Genomic DNA, 14,357 nt, shown 5'->3' with positions numbered 1-14,357 from the left:
ATTTGAATTTCGTATTGTTGCTGTACAGCCAGGGCTTTAAGTGGGATGAAAAAACTGGGAGGTCTCTCAAGGGGGCATGGCCGTTGTAATTAGAGTGTGGCTTAAAAACACGTAAGTTAAACTTTTGTGCTTAGCATAGTGTGCCACCCGACTGGTATTTTGCTGTTTCAGTCATTGCATCCAGATATATGATACAACAAGTAACACCATACCTACAACAAATCAGGACCATTGGCTTTGTCAATGGCTGTTAGTTTAATAAAATAAATAAGCAGCAACTGTGGCTTGTATATAATATTGAAAAATCTTCCACATAAAGCCCTGGTGATACCACGACAATGTTGCTGCTCCTGAGTTCCCAAAAGAGAAGAGAAATCCAGAGAGAAAATGACTCTCTTTAAAGGATTTGCCTTCCCCTATAACGCTCGAAAAAAAACGGACCGCCTGTGCCAGGGCACAATACAGAGCCCGATAGAGACCCGTTCCGAGGTCTCCTTAAAAACACTGCTGGTGCTCAGACCCGGTGAGACCCGGCCCACTTAAAGCCCTACATACAGCACATTATTTTGCATACAGGATCCGGTTAACGTGCTTGCACAAACAGAAGCCCGCAAAATGCTGTGGTAAAGAGGAGTGTGCCATGCTGACACATGAGCTGAGGCAAACAAATAAAAGAGTGCGCCAAAAGGAACAAAATTTTTTAAAAATTAGTACGCTTACATAATGGACAGTTTCCTGGAAGGGTCGGAAAAACCAAAAGGCAGGACTAATTAGGAATACTTGCCAAACAAAAGCAGGTATTTATGAAGGGCAGGAACAGGAGGCATTGGAAAAGATGGTAGGTGTTAGAATTCCCTATGTCAGATACAGCATGCCTTGCAAAGCAGCGAATGCGCTGCTTAGGCTCGACCTAAAAAGGAGTGCGAAGCTATCTGTAGGAACCTGCCTACAAAAGAGATTCAGGCAGTTACAAGCTCATAGCAGGCATATATGCGCTCAGCAGGTCATGAGGTTATAAATCGGCATGGCAACCAGTGCCACTCAAGTCAAGAAATTGGCTAATATTTTCGTGTGTTATTTACAGCGCTTCAAAAGGGCAAACACCCTGGTAATAGGTGCTACATGATTACTATTATGTTTGTAGTTACGGTTGTAATTATTAGCATTATTACTATGTTTTATAGTAATATTAATAGTATCTTGTTCTTGTTGGTATTATTATTGTTCTGTTGCTATTAATATTGTTGTTACTATTTTTCTTATCATTACATTGCTTACTTTTAAGCGTTGAGATTTGGATATATTTAAGAAAATTAATTATTGCAAAGAACCGGTCTCATACATACTTGAAGACCACACGTGGATATCTAATGACAATAATTTTGGTAAATTTTGCAAACACAAAGAAAAATGTATCTTCCCAGAATCGTAATGCAAAATGATTGAACAAGGGAAAGCTGGGTTTGCTTCTGATCTAACAGTATTCACATGTGTTTTACAACACTGAAGGCAGGCATCTAGAGACTCAAACAGCCTGATTCATCATTCTCCCATTTTGCGAGCCCCTAATAGCGATTCATAACGAATCGCTATTAAGGACTTGCAAAATGGGATTCATGTAGGAATTGCAATAAATATTGCGATTCCTGCATGTTCCTTATTTGCGAGTAGCAAATTGCTAATCGCAAATAAGGAATAACTCCTCATTCATTCCTATGGGCCAAAAGGCCCATAGGAATGAATGGGGAGTATTCCTTATTTGCGATTAGCAATTAGCTAATCGCAAATAAGATAGCGATTTAAAGGGTGCCAGGGGTGTCCAAAGGACACCCTGTAGCACCCCTTAAATGCAAATTGAAACAGGTGTTGCGCACACACATGTCCAAAGGACATGTGTGTTTGCAACATGCAACTTAGTTTTCGCTATTTACCACGAGGTTTGACCTCGCGGTAAATAGCGGGCCGAAATTGCGAATTCGCAATTTTTAAATGGATGATGAATTGCATTTAAGGAATCTCAAATAGAGATTCCTTAAATGTAATTCCCCGCAAAATAGCAAAATCGCTATTACCGATTTTTGCATTTGGGATGATGAATCCCAAATGCAAAAATAGCGCTCGCAAAGGGCCAGATTCTCAGAATCTGGCCCTTTGCAAGCCGATTTCGGCTTGATGAATCAGGCTGTATGTCACCAGTATCTAGAGACTCAAAGTCACATGCCGTTGTGTATGCCACCTTAAGAAAACCTGGAATTTCTTAAATGAAATGCCAGCAGAAGGGATATTACATGAGACCCACTTTAATAAATCAGCGGCTGACAGGTACAGTCGCGTTATCTTTTTCCTGCTGTCTTGATTCACAGGTTTTTTCAGAAGCTTTTTACATTCCTGAAGTACAGGCAAGAGACATCCAAGTGAAGGCACTGGGATGGTTTTAATATGGCCTTATATTCTGCTGCTGAGGTCTATACTGGCTGTTAACAGCCCTGAACCCGAGTAACAGGCCAAAGCCGCAGGTGAGGGGCTATAGCGAGGGTGAGGGCCTTTAACCTCAGGTTTAGCCTGAGGCATTAGGACAGTGGTTCCCAAACTGTGCACCGTGGCTCCCTGAGGAGCCAGGGGAGCTGTGCACCAAGCACTTTAATGCATTTCATGTTGAAGGGGTTGTTGGCTTCAGTTAAACTAATTTGACTGAAACGCATGATGTCGATGATTTGTAAGTGACATGCCTAAAGCTGTAAACATGGTGCCTAATTGATGCCATGTCGAGGGAGATGACCTCCATATTTCTCTGGATCCCCAGATTCCAACACTCCCAAAGTAAATGGAAGATGCCTGGTTAATTTTGTTAGACTTGTTAATAGTTATTTTTTTTTCCAAATGCCTTTTAACACCAATGCAAGTTATCAGGAAAGTACAGTTGTCCTGGCTATTAAACACACTTAGGGGCCCATTAGGATGGTGGGCGGATTGCCCCCGCCAGGCTGGCGGTAGCCACCGTCGGCCTGGCGGGGGCAATCCGCCCGCCATCCTCACCTAAATGACCCCATCCATATTAGTATGGCGGGGGAACCACAGCGGACGGAAAGACCGCCCGCCGCTTTTCCGCCCCAGTCGCCTTGCGACCGGGGCGGAAAAGGTCTAATATGGTGGCGGTGTCTAATAGACACCACCAGTCATATTAGCATGGGCTTTTTTAGATGCCTTAAGGCATGCGGTCTTCACTTTGGGGGCCCCCTGCGGGCCCCCAGAGTGAAAGAGAGGTGGGAGGTGCACACAGGGGTTACCTGTGGTACCCCCTTGCATTTGCGGTGCCTGCCGCTTTGTTTATGCAAATGCATACGTGTACACTTTTCTTTCAGTACAAACACTTCTAGACAGGCCTGCTCTCTCCTTGAGCACAGGGAAGTAAAACACCATATATGGCGTAATGCTAACATTTGGAAGCAAGAAAGAGGGACTTTAAAAAAAAAGAAATCAGAGAAATGCATTTTACTTGCATTGATTTGGACGCAATTTTAAGGAGGAGACAGCAAAAATAAAGCTCTATGTGATTTAAAAAATCATGAGTCACCCTGCTGAGATAGGTGTGTTGGCACTTATGACATGGGTAGAAATGGAAGTGTGTGCAAATATTCTTTAAGCGCAGAAACAATTTGGCAATGGTGGCCTCCATGCATATGGATGCTATCAAGCACTGTAAGTGGGATAAAAATGTTTGAGAAGATACTCTAAAAAAGGTATGGGCAAAGAAGTGTAACTATATTTTATTAGAGGTGTCACATTAGTAATACGAAACACCCTTCGTATATGATTATAAAACCTTCATCATCTTCATCCCAATTATTTTCACGGAGAAAAATGCAAATACTCCCAAGGCCGGGCTTACAATCTCCCCATCCTTCAAAAAAATTAACAGTAGGGAGCCACAGGCAATGGCCTAGGGGTCAAGGGACCCATGGGTCGAAAAAAGTTTGGAAACCACTGCATTAGGGCTATAAGCCTATTTGAAAGGTAAAATGTTCTAAATTAAAAAGGGAGAACCCTGAAGACAAACATTGGAATGTTGGACCTCCAGGCTTCTACCAGCCTTTATAAGCCAGAAGCTACTCCATTGTTCTCAATGGAGCACTCAACATTCCAATGTTCTGATAAATGTGAATTCACACCATTGCTACAAAACGGATGTTTGACGTTACAACGCCTACCTTTACAACGCCTACCTTTACATCGTAGGTTTTACAACGCATACCATTACAACACATAATGCTTTTGGGCGCTGGATAGTGAATAGTTTAATTTACTATTCCAACTCCAGTTCCCGTGGATAGTAGGGAAGGTTATTGGATAGTAAATTAACCTATTTCCTATCCTAGAGCGCCCCCAGAGCAATGCGTTGTAATAGTTTGCGTTGTAAAAGTTGCGTTGTAATGGTAGTTCGTTGTAAAAGTTTTGTTGTAAAGGTTGTATACCCTAAAAAACAAGCAAATGCCCATGAAACCCTAAAAAGCAACAAGTGTACCCTTAACTCTCATCGCATACTTGCATTCTCCTCATTTTGGTTGCCTTGACCAGCACTTTTACGAAAGCCTAAGTTTATCGATCCATCTGGAGTGACTTAAGCAGAGACGGTTTAAGGCATGGGCAAAGTGGGCTCTGGCCCAGGGCCCCGCCTGTCAGGGGACCCCCTCATAGAGCCAGCTCCATTCTACAGAGAGTCTTGCCTTGATGACCTTTAAAAAAATTCTTAAATATATTGATTGAAATACCGTTTTCATGTAACATTCCTAAAAAAATGTTTTCCTTAAGTTCAAAGCAGGACATCACATATGAGAAATGGGAGGGTGCCACAAAGGTTATTTGCAGTAATATTAGTGAACTGCTACTGTGCTACAATATTGAAAACACATGTCACTATTCCTGAATATTAGATGTAAACACAGTTAGGATATAGACGAGTATGCATGTGCGCAGTCGGTGACTTGGCCAAAAAGGGCATGAAAGAGCTGAAAATGGATCATAAAATCACATCTATTCTGAACAGGGGTCCCCACAATACGTTTGGCACAGGGCCCTTAAAATCCTTAAGATGTACCTGGATTTATGTTGTAACTGTTTCAACAAAAGGTAAATATTGATTGACAACACAATGAAAGAGATCAAAATTAAGGGTACTAATTTGCCCAAGCTTGCTTCGCTATATCGACACGCGTCAGGAAACTTGAAGTTGATGAAGGTACAAGTATTTTTTCATACAAAACAATCTATCCTATAAAATATTGAAACAGGTTTTCTGTTTTAGGACATGGAACCCCCACCCACCAATGGTGGTATGCTCCATCATAGGGTTCCTATCCCACCCTGAGTAGCATCATGTTTCAGGGTGAATTCAACCACAAAGGGAGCATGATCTTAGGGAGAAGTGATATTGTGCACTTGGATCCCTTGTGCTAGACAACAGTTAAAATGATCTAATGAACCACTCAATTCAAATTATTTCATGAGGGTCATTAATACCGTTAGAAACCTATTATGTTGAGAATCACAATTATGCCCATATCAATCAGAATGTGTCAACGTGTTTTGGCTATAGATGAAGTCCATCACTGTTCATGGACCTTCTTCATCCCTTCTACATGCCCAACTCAATTTATATATAAGTAGTGTGTGATGTAGAGTAAGATAAATTGTTAGTCAAAATAATTATACACACTGTGATTAAGGATACCAATTTGGCAATAATTAACACTGAAAACACAGTTAACACAAATAGGTATTGTCATCTTTATAGAATTTTGTGGTCAACATAGGCGGTCCCCTGCCTTACCTTATTCCATAAAGCAATTAGCCCCAAGCAGTAGGATGGAAAACACATCCCTCTAGTCAGAGCTTTAAGTGGGAAAAAAACTGAGGGTGCTCTAAAAGGGGTGTGGCAAATGCATTAAAGGGGTGTGGCCTATCCGAGTAGGGGCATGGTCTAAATCAAGATAACTAGCTTTGTGTGCTTAAGAAAATCATGAATTCGCATCCAGCAAAGGATAATAATAGGCAAAAAGGTATTTGTAGGGAGAAAGCGATATGTGCAATATATTGACTAGTCACTGGATATGTTGACCCTTTAAGTTAGGCCCACCTTCGAACATAGTGCTACCCATGGAGAATGAGGGAAGCATGTTACCCATGATGGTTCCACACCCTGAAACAGAAAAATGATTTCAATCATTTGTAGATGACATAACATTGCCATCTTGGTAGGTTCACCACGCCCTGTTGTTCGGTTGGGAGTTGTCTGTAGCCTCTGAGCAAAGCAAAGAGTTTAGCTGGTAGTGTGCTTTTTGGACTGTGCTTTAAGTATGAAGATGCATGGTGTGTGGGTGCGTGTGGGTGTTTCCGTGTGGCTGTACACATAAGCAGGGCACAAGTCCTAAAAAAAGAAGTGGGGGGACGCTGTCACCGGAAGTGACGTCACAACAGTTCGTGACGTCACGAAAGGTGGCTTGCACCATCAGACTCGTTGCCTCCCCTCGCTCACCCCTTAGATGCGATTGCATCAGAGAAGCCAGCGGGTGAGCAGCGTTCTGAATGGGCTTCGCTCTCGCCCCAGAGAGGCCAAAAAGTGAAGTCCAGCTTTTGGGCAGGGGGGACGGCGTCCACCCGGTAAATACACGGTAAAACAAGTGGGGGGACGCGGTCCACCCGCGTGGTACCCCGACTAGAGCCCTGCACATAAGAGTGAATATGTAGAGAATGGCATTTTTACTCCCACTCGCTTTCTTTTTCGCTCCCCTTCTTTCCTCTTCTCTCTTACCTCTTCATTCATGTAACCTCTCCTCCTCCCTTCCCTTGTATTCCTCTTCGTCTCCATTTACTCCGCACTCCCACCTACCGCTCCCCTTGCTCTTGCCCCCCTCCTCCTCCTTCCACTACCCCATTTCCTCTCAGCTCCGGTTGCAGCTGTGAGGCAGATTTCAGAGGCGGAAGTCAATAGTGCAACGCGGAAGTCAGCAGAATAAGGAAGGTGATTGGTTTCTCAGGGAAGGTAAGCCAAAACAAGCCGGTGAGCGTGACACAAGCCATGAATGTGACTAAATATTTAATAAAGAGGTCTGCGTACCACCACGTGAGCAAGGAATGCATACAACCACCAGCAAAAAACATCGAATACAAATTAGAAATATAACTGTAGCCAGCCAGTGCCTCAAAGCGCCTCGAGCGTCAAATCTGCGCAGCGTTGACCTCGGTACTCGGTGGAAGTTCGCACCTCACGCACCTGCCCAATAAATCTTAAAGTGCCTGCCTGTACCGGGGCCAGGCTGGCTGCGCACCGAAATTAAATGTCACCGGCCGCAGGCCACCATCATTTCTTTCAGCCATGCCTTGGACAGTCGGCGCTGTTGGCAAGCGCTACAGTTGACTCCCGGTTCAAGGCACATCTGTGCAGTGTCACCAGAGGTCCAGTTGTTCTCACAATGCACACGTCCATTTTAGCCTGCCAAAGTCAACCACATGAGGAATCCGGATGTCACAAACAAACATTTGCTGCGAGCTCAGAAGACTGGGAGGGACAGGCTTCAGGCTGCGACAATATTTTCAAATCCCCACGGTCCTTGGGGGTTACAGATCTTAGCTTCTTGCACGTGCCGCCTGTACTGTGCAAAAGTTATGTCAAACACTAAGCGTTATGCGATATATCTGGCATATAAAAAGTCAGGTGTGCCCAGTTACGTTCCTGTTCCAGCTAAAACGTGTTCCCTGACTTGTCCAAAATGTCTGTCAAACTATGGAGGTTGAGAAGACGCTGGGTTCAATTCAGAAAGCATTACCGGTAGAGGAACTTAATTTGAAATTTGAAAATTGAAATTTTATATATAGAGGACTTCATCTAGAGGAGGGGGTGCAAAAAAAACATACGTCCAATGTGCAATAAGCCTGTACAGTGAATTTATGTGACATGGGAGGACCAAATTATGTGGCAAAATTGACCAAATCATGCGGCAATAAAAGGCAAATTATGCGGCATAATGCGCCACATTATGACGCTGTATTGCTTCACTGTTTGTCGTTTACACAAACACATTTCATGGGCAAATGCTTTACCTCACTACTATCCGTTTAACATCTAAATTAATCAATCAGTAACTACTAAGTGGCGTTCCTCTGTGTGACAAAAAAGCCTGCCCCTATGTGGGGACAAGTGTACTACAATTTCTTTAGTAATATTTGATCAATGTGAGGTAGAAACAATGCTTTTTTTCCCCCTAGAACGTGCAAATGATTACGAAAGATGATGGATTATGTGGCAAATCAATAATTATGTATAAAAACACTGTCGCCGCAGAATTGCACAGTTTCAGGACCCCTGGCAATAAGCACCCTTCCACGCAATTAACAGGCTTTTGCTATCTGTAGTAAAGGTATGGCAGCATCACAAACTGTCATAACAGTCCACTGCAAGACAAATGCATTGCCTCTAGGACTAGCTGCCAGCTACTTCTAACTTTCCAACTTGACCACAGAAAGCAGTTAAGGCATGCATTGCCACAGTAACGCACAGGCTCAAGTTATCTGGGAATTCCATTCCGGCCGAAAACTCCAGTTTTTGGCTGTATTGGAATAACAAGCTGGTAGGTTTTACTGCGCCCAAAACCACCAGGTACCGTAATAGCCTATTTAAGTGCCACCTGCCAAAAAGCAGGTGAAATGCAGCCCGGTTAACAGCCTGGTGCCCTGAAAATATGCAGAAAGCTGTGCTCTAGCACCTCTAGTGGTAATGCCAGTTCTGGGCCAAGAACTCTTAATTAAATGAAAATAGGAGGATTACACACACAGGAACATTCCATTTCGGAGGTGTAGTAACCCCCCCCCCCCCATCATTACTGTGCAACTTTTGAAGAGGCCTTAATGTTAAATGTGCAGGGATATCTTGGTTACCTATCAAAGCTATGACATCTTTAATTCCTGTGTTTACAGCAAACGACGCGAGAACAGCTAGGAAACATAAATGAACGCCCCTGTAGAATATGGCGAGGGGACCCTGGGCCCCCACATACATTTATAAGTCCCATGCTGATTCCATGGGGGATAGGCGCCCCCTGCCTTGAGGGGCTGCAAGGGCTTTCATCTCACCCCTGGGTGACAAAGTGTTAATGACATGCAGGGCGTTTCTTTTTAAACCAGTTGATGTGTGGCAAGCACATGTCATTCAGAAAGTATTCCGAAAACAGAGTGGCCCTTCTCAAACCGAGAGGGCGCTCCAAAGGCCACGCAATTGAAACATGGGCAAATTCTGGCCTGTTCCTCGTTTTTATTCAGGGGGATAAATCTGCAAGGCCTTGGTTATTATAGTTGAGTGAGTAAACATGCCCCAATTTTTGGAGCTGAGTCGACTGATGAAATGCCCCTCTGTTGAGAAACTATTTTGAGGAAACTGCTGGTGGAGTCTCATCTGGATTTACCACCCAAGAAGCAGATTTACAATCTCTGCATATCAGCAGAGATGCGTCAGTTAATGTGCGTCACATAAAAAAAACCTTGCGCCACCATGGATGCGTTGCATTTACAATGCAGCATACCGTGGTGCAAGGATTGACAGACGCCTGACGCATCTGTTGGCATAAAGGCAACACATTGCTGGAGATGTGTCGCAAGCACAATGCAACTCCAACAATGCTCAGGAATGCCTATTCCTAATATGCTGTGTCACTCCTTCCGCCTGCCGTAAGGTTTTGACGCAGTGGGGTTGTAAAAGTGACTTCGTGAAATCTTGTAGATTTCACTGCGTCACCTTTACGAGGTTTTCTTACATCGGAACGCCCACCCTGCATACATTATACCTGACGCATGTATAATGTAGCGCAGGGCTTTATAACGTGACGCAGCTCCCTAAATGGGTCACGTTGTAAATGTATTGCAACGTGGTGCATTGTTTACGCCGCTGCTGAGTCACAAAAGTGATGCAACGGTGGCGTAAAAGTGTCACAAGGGGCTTGTAAATCTGCCCCCAAGTGTATAACAGGCCCCTTTCTGTTCGTTGGCCGTGGCTAGTGGAGGTAAATATAATGCATCCATCTCTTGTTCCTTCGCATGCTCTGTGAAGTGGATATGGGCAGGCTGGGCAAATGTATTCATGCACAGATTTTATGTATGAATCTCAACATTGAATGCAATTTTTCGATCACGGGGAAACTGAAGAACAAACAGATAAAGCAATTAGTCCATGGCCACATCATTTTAGTCGTCTGCGTCCACCATTTTGAAATAGGTTGCTTGGTTGCGCAGTCTGTAGCTTAGCACAACTCTGTAACATAGCTATGATCATATATCGCCTGGTAGAAGAGATGAACATGCGTGCCTGACGGAGCTGTTCGACAGCGAGCGTCATGCACGTGCCCCTCCCTGACATGTTTTTAATCACTGTTTGATGCGCCAACCACCTATAGGGGCATATTATCAAGGACCGGTGTTAAAATTATCGCTGTTTTATCGGCAGGAAACTGCAGATCAAACGGCGATAATTTTAACACCGGTCCTTGATAATATGCCCCTTAGTTTTAATATCGCTATGTACGCATTTTAGAGCGTGTTGTTGTTCATTTAGGGTCCATATAGTGTATATTTAGGCTGGGACAGTCGAGCAATGAAGCATTATAACCCAATCAGATGTTCAGGGAATCAGAAACGACTTGCACAATTACAATGTGCATAGAAGAATGTATATGTATGTGAATTTGCATAGAACGTGTTTCATTGTGTTGCTCATTAATATTCAGCTTCCACTTTTCTTTCATCTGGTGTTACTCTAGTTTGCTGCTCATTTGTCCGTAGTGCGAAGCGCCCCCTGCTGCCAATGTGGCTAAACCCAATAAATGTAAACATCTATAATAAATGAATAAATGCAATTCCAAAAATCAGACTAAACTTCAGTAGTCGGTGGCTCTGTGATTCAAGCTAACTAAGCAAAACCAAACGAATCTGTGAGTAACATCAGTAGCTAAACCTTTATTTAAAACAATTCCCTTTGCCTCCCTGTCCCTTTAAAACAAATTGGCATGTAACAGGGTGTGGGATCCTGGCCATTTCGCTTTATCGCCATGAGTCTCCATTCCTATACTTGTCACAACTGAGATCATGTGGACAGGAGTAACCCATTGGTGCTCTAGGCTATATAATAAGCAAAAAACCTCAATTTCACATTTTTTGCCCACTGGTGAAAGGCAACTTCAAAAAGGGGGTGGTGATGGACAGAGTATCTGAGTTAATCAGAACACTCCTACCCAGTCAACAGATCAGGGCTTGATCCATCACCGTTTTTTAGCTCACTGCACCATCCCAGTTCAGAACCTGGCTACATGCAAATTAGTCTGTCCCTGGCCCAGTGCATCATGGGAACAGGGCAGACCAAACTACCAAGCCAATTCTTTGCTGGAAAGGAAACAAGCTTCCGGGGACCGGTTTCTGGCATTACAGCCGTCTTCGGCCCGGCTTGCTTGAATCCTGATGGTGCAGTGAGCAAGGGACTAACATCTGAGCATACCCTTCCACACTTATGGTGGCCAAAATAATTTCAATGAAAGGCTGCAAATAAAGTTGCAAACTGTGTTGAAGTTAGAGTTCAGCACAATCCTTACACACAGCAAAGACCGCTCAGGCTTGTACTGTCATCATTTCTAGAAACAAACTGTAGATTACACATACCTTCAAAAACTCCTCTATTTTGAACTGCAATGAAGCCCTTAGACGCCTATGCCAAGGTATAAAGTGCCATATGAATGAAGGCAGTTCATTTGATTTGGTGCCATAGAAAATGACCTCTTAATAGAATTGTTCCCCGTGGTCCCGAGCCAATTATCGGGTCCCCTTGTCTTTTCTAAATAGAAAATGACTGGGTCAAAAGTGTCTCGAACAATTAGGACCATTCAACACAGCTTAATGTCAATACAAGTATTTTGGGACCTGGCACCAACCATTCTGTGAGCAAACATATTATAATTTTCCTCATGCAGGTACCCTTGGAGTGCTTACAGGATAATGATATAGGAAAATTCAACAGGTTGATTTTTAAGTTTTAACAGGGAAATATTTGCAGATCTCAAGGTTGTTCAAATGTGCGTAGTCCTTGCTGCATGCTAGGTTTTAAACAGAGCCCCTAGAAGTATGTGAGTTTGCAACTGCAGCGTTTTTACGCATAATTATAGGTGTGATACTTATGCCACATTATCCACCATCTGCTCCATATCCTGCAGGTGTCAACAAAAAATTATTCTAGCTCAAACATATCAAAAGTTACTAAAAATGCAGGGACACGTGTTGCTGCTCAGTGGAAGGATGTTCCCAAACGTTGACTGATCACCTTTTTGTCGCTTATTCCTGTATTTGGGTGTTAAGATGTACTACTGAGGTCAAACCGATGCCCATGCACTGTTGCGAAGGTTAAATATGACAAAATCGTGAAGTAATATTATCACAAAGTGAGCCGCATTATGTGGCATAATTTGCCTTTTCTTTTTACATAATTTAGACAAACCTGCTGCATAATTTGGTACAGCCCACTTATATGGCACATCAGATGAAGCTAGTGTGTGTGTGTTAATACAGTGCATAGTGTAAATTAAATAAAGCATATTTATCAACAACAGATATTCAAAAGAAGAATTGAACTGTATTTAAAAGACAAAAAACGAATCAACCCAACTGTAATGTACAAACAGACAAAAGTTTCATTGTTTCCAGTGAAGAGTTGCAGCTGACTTGCTGGCATATAATACACAAAAATGAGAAAGCAAGAGACCAATGCGTGTGTTTTGGTTGTTTTTTCCCCTTCATTTTGAGGTTACTGTCGGCACAGATGGAGTATTAGAATCCGGGTATATACCAGACTGTAACCTGCAGGGACTGCAGGTTTGTTTTTCACTAATTGGCATCTCCTTCAGACAGGAACCAATAGGGACAAATTGCTGGAAAGAGTTATTTACCCTCAGGGCACTCATTCCAGTGATCTCGAGCTGCTCTTCCTAGGAAGCAAGCACGCCATCCTGTCCTGATTCTGTGCTTTTGCAGTTTTGTGCTTGAATTTAAAATAGAGCTATCAAAACTGCGTGTGGCAGGTAAAAACAGGAAGGGGTGAACTGCTTACAGCTGACGCGAGAGGTAGTGTGGGAAAGCTGCCATTCACAGCCAGCCTTTTCCCTTTCTCAAAGGGTGGCGTTGATTGGCGGCTCTACAGTTGTTGAGGGAGCAGGTAGAATGAAGCAGTGTACTTTGCATGCACTAGCTCTGTCATTGCCTGGCACTCACAAGAATGTATTGCATTCGCATTGCCGCTTGCTTGGCCTTGAACTTACCGTCCGTGTGCACTGCAGACACATAGGTCCAGTTGTACCTCTTGACGATGTCCAACATGGCCCTGGCCTGCAGGATGTCAGAGGGCACGACCCGCATGAAGTACTTGTAGAGGGTTTTGTCGCTGAGGTCAATGCTGGTGGCTGAGTAGGCAATCTGTGGGATGTCAAAAAGTTGCAGCAGGTTCTGCACCTGGATGGCCACGGAGCTCGAGCCGGGGCCGATGACGCCCGCAATGGGCTTCTTCTCTCGGCCGTGAGAAGTCCCGCTCTCCGGGCAGCGCGGGGTCCCGTCCTTGTCGTCCCGCAGGGAAATCAGCGAGTCGCGGATGAATTCGATGCTTTGCTCCAGGGCCACGGACGAGTGCCAGCAAGAGTCGCGGATCTCCGTGCCCAGGCTGATGTTGGGCAGGAGCTTCGGGTCGGCGTTGATGGTGTCCAGGGTGTGGAACATGGCCTCCACCCGCTGGATGCCGTACTGCTCCCGTACCTCTCCGCACTTGCGCTCGGGCACCCTCTCGGCCGGGGGCTGGTGGTGCACGGAGAACAGGGCTCCGATAATGATGTCGCCGTCCATCCTGGCGACCGAGCGCGGTGCGGAGCCCAGGGACATCAAGACCCGTCGACCCACCTGCCGAGGCAGGATCTCCTCCTTGATTAAGATCACCGGCACGGTGACCAACAGGATCCCCAGCAGTTTGTTGGAGAGGGTCATCCAGAGGCAGGCCGGGCAGCTCGCCGAGCTCTGCCGACACATGTCTACAAGGCACGCTGTCCTTCCCAGAATAAACCTCGGTGCAGCTGTTTTCGGACGAAAACGACCCGTGGCGCCCAGACAGCCTCCACTCCAGGGGTTGATTTCCTATTGACAAAGGAAGACAAGAATAACAATGATTATATGGAACTGTGTCAGGACTCGGAGGTCACTGTCAGAGGGAGAATTCTCCAGCCCACTTTCTACCCGCCAGCGTCAACATTTGTTTTCATCACATAGGGATGTCAAAAGGAAGCCACAGGCAG

The 14,357-nt window shown here is 44.5% G+C and overlaps 1 protein-coding gene across 1 annotated transcript in view; it reads right to left on the bottom strand.

The window, feature by feature from the left end:
- The window catches only part of GRM1 (glutamate metabotropic receptor 1), a 2,398,293-nt gene extending 2,384,199 nt beyond the window's left edge, over positions 1-14,094 (bottom strand). Inside the window, exon 1 of the mRNA XM_078649207.1 lies at positions 13,341-14,094. Coding sequence (XP_078505333.1) covers positions 13,341-14,094 — 754 coding nt within the window. The remainder of the gene's footprint in view (positions 1-13,340) is intronic.
- Positions 14,095-14,357: the final 263 nt, after the last annotated feature.

The sequence above is a fragment of the Lissotriton helveticus genome, chromosome 6, assembly GCF_964261635.1.
Source record: "Lissotriton helveticus chromosome 6, aLisHel1.1, whole genome shotgun sequence".
Taxonomy (NCBI): Eukaryota; Metazoa; Chordata; class Amphibia; order Caudata; family Salamandridae; genus Lissotriton; species Lissotriton helveticus.
This window is presented reverse-complemented; position numbering and strand designations above follow the sequence as displayed.